The 7,806-nt window shown below is 57.9% G+C and overlaps 1 protein-coding gene across 1 annotated transcript; it reads right to left on the reverse strand.

Annotated features, from left to right (window-relative positions):
- Window positions 1-300: 300 nt before the first annotated feature.
- On the reverse strand, window positions 301-4,344 carry YIF1B (Yip1 interacting factor homolog B, membrane trafficking protein; the record flags this gene model as incomplete). The annotated part of the gene is made up of 8 exons (XM_083455938.1): window positions 301-962; window positions 1,619-1,712; window positions 1,937-2,092; window positions 2,626-2,683; window positions 2,819-2,897; window positions 3,100-3,204; window positions 4,001-4,185; window positions 4,296-4,344. The coding sequence occupies 8 exons, from the start codon at window positions 4,342-4,344 to the stop codon at window positions 807-809; spliced, it is 882 nt and encodes a 293-aa protein (XP_083312064.1). The 3' UTR covers window positions 301-806.
- Between the last annotated feature and the right edge of the window lie 3,462 nt (window positions 4,345-7,806).

The following is a 7,806-nucleotide window of genomic DNA, read 5'->3' on the forward strand; positions in this document are numbered from 1 at the left end:
CACGGGTGGACCAGGGAGTGTGGCAGGGGGTGAGGAGGTGGTTACAAGGAAGAGGGCGTGAAGGACTGTCATTCTTCTGCGAGGGCCAAGCCCTAGTGCTGCACCCCCCCATGCCCCCCCACCTCTCCTCCCCGCTTTGCACCCAGTAAGCAGTGGCACGGTGTTGCAGGCTGAGCGAGCGATGCAAGCTGCATGCTCAGAGAGAAACCACCGCAGCCTGAAAGAGCCTTCTTGCTGCAGAAAGAAAGCCCCACTTTCTCCTCCCCCCCCCCCCAGGAAGCAGCAGAGAGCGACCCCCGGTGCAGGTTTCATTCTTTATTGGGCTGGTGTTGTGTGTACAGCACCAAAGGCTGTGAAGTTGAACAGAGAAGCAAGCAGCTTTTGGGCTGGGGGGGGGGAGGCAGGTGTCGGGCGGCTGCTCCATGAACCCCCCCCCGACAGCCTCCCCCGCCCTCCGTAGTAATACTGAGTTGCTCGCAAGCAGCAAAACCTGGCGCATGGAGGAGAACGCCATGCGCTCTCCAGTGGTGTGCAGTGATCACAAGGGCTCTGGCATGCAAAGGGGGGTGGGAAAAGAATGCTGCCCCCCAGGCAGAGGGAGCTCAGTGGAAGCCTGCCTGGGACCCCTGCCGGAGCACACCCCCCCCCCATCTACAAACAGGCTCCTGCTGCCCACCCACCCCTGACAACATCCACCCACCCTGAGGTCGCTGAAGCCAGAGCCACAGTGGTCTGTGTCCAGCCTGCCACACAGACCCCCACCAGGAGTGAGGACCCCCGCCCTGCCCCCTTGGCAGACCCGTCCGTCAGTAGATGAGGTGAAAGGTGAGCCAGTACATGATGAGCGGCTGCAGGCCGGCCACAGCCATGGTCAGGTACATGCGCAGCTGGTTCTTGGCTCCCTGCACCAGCACCCCCTCGGCCGCTGCCTCCGACAGGATCTTCAGGCGCAGGGTCCTGATCTGGAAAAGCCGCAGGAGAAGGCGAATCAGGGGCGGAGCGCAGGGAGGGACACGGAGGCGCTGCCTGCCTGGGGATTCGCCAAGCAGGAGGGAAGGGTTCTTGCAACGGGCGCAGTTTTATTTATAGGCCATCTGCATTCTGCTTTTACACCTCAGAGGGGTTTGCAGTAATAAAGCCATGCAATAAAACCCACCCAAAAAGTTACAAACTGACAGAATTTTGTTATTCTGGAAGAAAGTATTCTTAGTTGCTGGCATATGACTGGCGGAACAGAAAAGGTTTCTGCGGGTGTTTAAAAGCTGGCACAGAAGGTGCCTCTTGCATCTCCAGTGGCAGAGCGTTCCACAGGACTAGGCGCTAAAGGCCCAGTTCCTTGTTATCAAGTGAGGATCTCCAACTTGGGGAACGGCCAACGACCCTCCTGCAGGTGATCTCAGTGACTGAGCTGGGACCAAAGGCTTCAGGGCTCTGCTCAGTGTGCGGCAGAACCAGCCTCCGTGCCCTAAATCCATTAACCAAGCTGGTAAAAGACTGCTGTTACTGGAGGCCAACGCAGAGCCTGAGACGAGGCCTATTCCTGCTGTGCAAAATGCTCAACAAGCGCAGAAGAATTTGGGAAACAACCCCCCACCACACACTTCCTGGAAGTTCTTACCATGAAGACAAAGATTGTGACGCAGCACCAGCTCAGCAGCAGGTAATATCCCGTCTTCCCAAAGAGCAGCCCAGCCAGGAGGCCGACGATCATCCTGCCACAGGAGGGGAGAAGCATCAGGCCCAGAGGCCGGCTCTTCCCCAGCCCAGAATGAATGAATGAATGAATAATACCCCACCCATCTGACCGTGCCTCCCCAGCCACTCTGGGCGGCTTCCAACAGGATATTAAAAACAATAAACATCAAACCTTAAGAGGGGCTCAGTCCCGCCCCGCCCCCCGGCTGGATCAGGCTGCCCTCGCCTCCTGGTTACTCACCCAACGTACTTGTACCCTGAGAAGGCCACCAGGTCAATGGTGGAGAGGTCGGTGTTGACGGTGACCAGGTAGAGGCTGAGGAGAATGGCCAGCACCTCGACAATGAGCCAGGCCAGGGCTGAGCTCGCCTGCAAGCCCAGCAGGTCGGGGGAGAATCTGCAAGGGGCAGGTGAGGGAGTGTTGAGGGGGGAGGGCTCCCTGGCCACCCAAACTGCCCAGGCCTCACAGCCCCACACCCTCTCACGCCTCTTCCAACTAAATTTTAGGAAAATGTTCTTGACAGTAAGAACCTGTCCCACAGTGGAAGGGACTCCCTCAGAAGGCAGAAGGCTCTCTTTCCTTTCAGGTTTTTAAGCAGAGGTCAGGGGGCCACCTGTCAGGGACTATGAGATTCTTGCACTGCAGGGGGCTGGACTAGATAGAGGACTATTCTAAGGGAGCAGTTAGGGGACCCCTTATCCCCTCCCAGAGCTACGGGGTCCCCAGAGTTCCTAGAAACTCTCAGCATCCTTCACAAGCTACACATCCTGGGATGTTTTGCAGGATGCCATGCCTGTGTGGGCTGAACCGGCAAGGAAACGAGGGTGGGGTCCAGGTCTTCCTGGGAAGCTCAGCAGGGTTTGGGGGAGCTGCCTTGCCCCGCCTTCCCTAGGAATGCCAGCAGAAAGGTGATCCCTAAATCCTCTCACCTGTTCTGTGTCCCCAGCGCCAGCCCTGCCACCAGGACGTAGGTGATGAACGCCATGACTGCGGAGGGAAAGGGCTCCTTAGCCACGGGAGAGACAGGCGCTCAGCCCTGTCACCATTTCCCTCCCCGGGGCATCTCCCCCCAGCCACCTCAGGGCTGGTGCCACCCCAGGGACCCCCAGAGTCCTGCCGTACCTGGAATGTAGAGGTCGGGAGCGTTGACATCAAAGCGGGGGGCCACGGGGGTGTCCTGCTGGTACTGCACCTGCCAGTCCTGCCAAAGACAGCCAAGAACCCCCACAGGCTACCAACGGGCTCCCTGCCGCCAAGGGACCAGGGTGGGCAAAGGGGCTGGGGTGGCACAGGGAAAGGAGCCCTGGCCTGAGCCTCAAAGCCATAGCAGGGGGCAGCTGGGAGCAGACTGATCCCCCGCAGTTCCCCCCATCCCGCCAACGCCGGGGCCCTTTGCAGCTCACCTGGTGCAGGAAGGGGAAGAGGAGCAGCCCCAGCTTCCTGCCCACATAGACGGTGTCCACAGCAAAGTAGTACTTCAGCTTGGTCACGGGGACAAAGCGGTCGATCTGGGAGGGCGGGAGAAGCGGCAGAAGCAAAGTGTGAGCAGAGAGGAAAGGGGAGCCGCTGATGGAGCGTCTCCACCTCCATCGTTCTGCCTGGACACTGAGGTCCAGCACCGAGGGCCTTCTGGCGGTTCCCTCGCTGCAAGAAGCCAAGTTACAAGGAACCAGGCAAAGGGCCTTCTCAGTGGTGGCGCCCGCCCTATGGAACGCCCTCCCACCAGATGTCAAAGAGAAAAACAACTACCAGACTTTTAGAAGACATCTGAAGGCAGCCCTGTTTAGGGAAGCTTTTAATGTTTAATAGGTTATTGTATTTTAGTGTTTTGTTGGAAGCCACCCAGAGTGGCTGGGGAAACCCAGCCAGATGGGCGGGGTATGAATAATAAATTATTGTTATTGTTGTTATTATTATTATTATTATTATTATTATTACTACATCAAGTGTCTCAAGGGGATTTCTTTTGTTGTAAAGCACTGCCTCTCTGCCCAGCCTACCTCGCAGGGTTGTGGTGAGGATTTAAGCGAGGAGGCCGGGAGAACCACAGCTGCCACCCTGCACTCCTCCTAATGAATGCCACGCAATTGATAATATGGATGCGTTGAGTTGGGCTTCCTGCCTGGCAGGGGGCTGGACTAGAGGACCCCCAGGGGTCCCTTCCGACTGTATGCTTCTTGGCTTCTGGGCAAAGGGGCCCGGCTTGTTTCCTGCCACTGGGCTTATTGGCGTGAGGCTTTCAAGGGCCGCTCCCCTGGGGTCCCCGGCGGCGCTCCGCTTGGGCCCCGGAGCCGCGGCACTCACGTTCCTGCCGACGATCTCCTTGCCCTGGCTGGCCAGGCTGCTCCCGTAGGCGGCGGCGAAGGTGGAGACGGGCTCGGCCAGGAAGGCTCCGGCGCTGGTGTCCTCGAAGAGCCGCGTGGGGTCGGTCCGGAGGGCCGGGCTGGAGGCCGCGAGGCCGGGCGGGGCGGGCGGGCGGCGCTTGCTGGCTGCGGGGAGAGAGAGAGGGGCGTCAGGGGGGGCGGCGGCCCACCTCGCGGGGCTGTTGTGTCGCCGGGGGGGGCTCCCCCTCCCTCCCTCCCTCCCACGTGACACCCACGCAGGCGGGCGGGCGGGGCTCCTCCCGGCGCGGCGCCGGCGCGCTCCATGGCGGCGAGGAAGGAGGAGAAGGCGGGCCGCGCGGCGCAGGCGCACTCGGGGGCCGCCCCGCGGCCAATCAGCGCGCGACGCCGCCGGCGGTAGCAGCCAATCGCGGGACGCGTCGCCGAGCGCCGTGATGCGACGGTCGACGCGCCTCTCCGTCGGAAGCGCGGGAGGGAGGGAGGGAGGGCGGAGAGGGCGCCGTTGCCAAGGGGACGAGAGGAAGAGCGAGAGGCTCACGTGACCCGAGAAAAAAAGCCGTTTCCGTGAGGGGGAAGCGCATGCGCCGGGGAAAAGGCGCGGAAAGAGGGGCTGGCGATCCCAGAAGCCTTTGCGTCTTCCGTCCCAGAAGCCTTTGCAGCAGCTTGGGAGTCGTGAGGGGAGATGGCGAGGTGGGAGGCTCTGGCGAGGCAGGCGAGGACCCTCGAGGGCGGGAAGGGCCTGGCTGGAGCCCGGCGGCAGCGGGAGAAGGAAGGCCCCGACCCCGGGGCGCCAGGCCAGGAGCCCCACAGCATCCCCCGGCCCAGGAGCCCCCCCCCCGGTCCACCTCTGCCGAGGGGGAGCTCCAGGCGGCTGAAGCGCTTCAAGGGCCACGTCAGGCCGAAGAACGTGGTGTTAAGGGGGGAAATTCTAGGGTGAGATACTACCCAACAGCCCAGCTCGTCGGGGTGCGAGTCCCCCGCGGGTCCATGAGGTCAGTAAAAGGAGGAAGTTCCAGCCAAGTAATTTGGAGCAAAACGGCGGTCAGTAGACCATGATCTTTATAGTTGCGCAACAGATTCCCACACGGAGTAAGAACCCTGAGCAGGGGGTGACCTCCTCTTTTAAAACTATCCTCTTTTCCCCAGAATACACTTCGAGGGACGTCACTGATACACCATCACTACATCACTAGCATGTCACAAATGGGGAGGGGTACACAAGGGCTAGGGACGTGGGTGGCGCTGTGGGTTAAACCACTGAGCCTCTTGGTGGTTCGAATCCCCGCAATGACGGGGTGAGCTCCCGTTGCTCAGTCCCTGCTCCTGCCAACCTAGCAGTTCAAAAGCACATCAAAGTGCAAGTAGATAAATAGGTACCGCTCTGGCAGGAAGGTAAACGGCGTTTCCGTGCGCTGCTCTGGTTCGCCAGAAGCGGCTTAGTCCTGCTGGCCACATGACCCGGAAGCTGTACGCCAGCTCCCTCGGCCAATAAAGCGAGATGAGCACCGCAACCCCAGAGTCGGCCACGACTGGACTTAACAGTCAGTGGTCCTTTACCTTTTTACACAAGGGTTACACAAGTTCAACATTAGGTTACCTTATCAGACACCTTTCCCAACACCTCTTAAGTCCCCATCACAGAAGTAACAATGAAACTCTTGACATCTCCTTGCCCTCAGGACTTGGCTGGAGATTGTCTGGAGATGGGCTTTCAGAACACCTGAGTTGCTAAACTGCCTCTGCGGATGTCTAGTGTTACCCCCTTGGTCACTCCCTGGGTGGGGGGCCATGTCTGTGCTTTCACGCTTGGGGAATTATGGCGGGATGCCGTGCTCCTGCTGCCCATGCTTCTTGGTTCATGGAGGGAGGTGGAGCCCAAATTCACCTTTCAGGGTTCAAATGGCATTGGAATGGAGGAAATTGGCAAAGGGGTTGATTTTATATGATTTATAAAGCAAGGTATCTTCCCTGAGCTGTCAAGTCAAAAGGTTACATTTGGGCATAATATTTGTAGCATTGTAACAACTTGAGAGTCACATGGACTGCAAGAAGATCAAACCTCTCCATTCTGAAGGAAATCAGCCCTGAGTGCTCACTGGAAGGACAGATCGTGAAGCTGAGGCTCCAAGACTTTGGCCACCTCAGGAGAAGAGAAGACTCCCTGGAAAAGACCCTGATGTTGGGAAAGATGGAGGGCACAAGGAGAAGGGGACGACAGGACGAGATGGTGGGACATTTTTCTTGAAGCGACCAGCATGAGTTTGACCAAACTGCAGGAGGCAGTGGAGGACAGGAGGACCTGGCGTGCTCTGGTCCAGGGGGTCATGAAGAGTCGGACATAACTGAATGACTAAACAACAACAAAAACAACTTCAAAGATGTGCCCCCCCTCCCATGTCATTTCCGTAACAATGGGAATCTGCAGGCACAGAAGTGTCCCCTGGCTGGCTGAAGAGGCTATCACACGCAGTAGTGGGCGTCGTGCAGGGCGAGGGGTGCCTTTCAGAGGAAGTCTTTGACACAGGCGAGACACGCCTGTTCCAGAAGAAGAGGCCTGACTGGACCTACGTGGCCAGAGCACAGGAAGCAGCCCCTGGATTCAGAGCAGCGAAGGATCGGGGGACTGCTGCTCTGTGGCAAGGCGGCTGGGCACCTGATCAAGCTGTGCTTGCAGCATAGGTCTGAAAACCGCCGTGCCCTCAAAGGCAAGAAGTAGGACGAGAGAGCTGAAAACAATGCCAATATATTTCACATCTGGCAGACCAATAGGCCCCTTTGGTTTCAGATAGTACGTGGGTAAAGGTACCCTGACTGTTAGGTCCAGTCGTGGACGATTCTGGGGTTGTGGTGCTCATCTCGCTTTACTGGCTGAGGGAGCCGGCGTTTGGCCGCAGACAGCTTCCGGTTCCTGTGGCCAGCATGACTAAGCCGCTTCTGGTGGGTAGACGAGTCTAAAAAGCCCAGGACACCAATTTTCATGGCCCTCTAGTGGCTATGGTGGCTAAGGTACCAGAAGTATTGTATTTAGTGTTAACTCTGGAAGCGTATACTCAATTCTGATCCAACTAGGCCTCCTGATGTATATTGTGCTCTAGGAAGACAACAAGCTTCCCATGCTCTGCAGAAAGGAGGCTCTGGCTGGGGCCAGTTTGAAGTGGACTTGTTTGCAAGCAAAGCCACTCGTCAATTACTACATTAATTTTTGAGATTTCAAGACCCTCAAGCAGAGGCATGAGATGCCTTAGTGTCCCCGTAGCCTGAAGGCCTCCTCTGTGCATTCCCACCTCAATCCATCCTTCCACGGTCCTTCGCAAGATCAGACAGGAAAAGACAGAGGTGGTTCTGCTGCCTTCTTTTTGGCCCCGCCGACTGTGGATGTCAGAGCTTCAGGCCCTCTCAGTAGCTCCTCCCTTCTGGCTGACCACCTGAAAAAGGTTCAGCGGAAAGGTTTACTTTAGAGGCAGCACCAGCGTCCCAGGGCTTTAGCCTCAGGGTGCACCTAGCAGCTACCTAGGATGTCATTGCTCTAGCTGCAAACAGCATGGAGTCCATGGAGGCGTCTCCCATAAAAGCTCGAGCTTTAAGGAGTTTGGTCAGAATCTGGTGCTGTCGAGCTGGATCTTGGGGAGGAGATTGCAACAAATCCTCAAGCTCGAGCACGTGAGGATGCTACGCAGGCAGCTCTCATAGAGAGGGCCATTGCATCATGGGTCTTACATAAGGCAAATTCGATTCTCCTATCAGTAGGGTCCAGAAGTTGAGCATTTC

This window comes from Podarcis tiliguerta (assembly GCF_965153285.1).
Source record: "Podarcis tiliguerta genome assembly, chromosome: 8".
In the NCBI taxonomy this organism is placed as follows: Eukaryota; Metazoa; Chordata; class Lepidosauria; order Squamata; family Lacertidae; genus Podarcis; species Podarcis tiliguerta.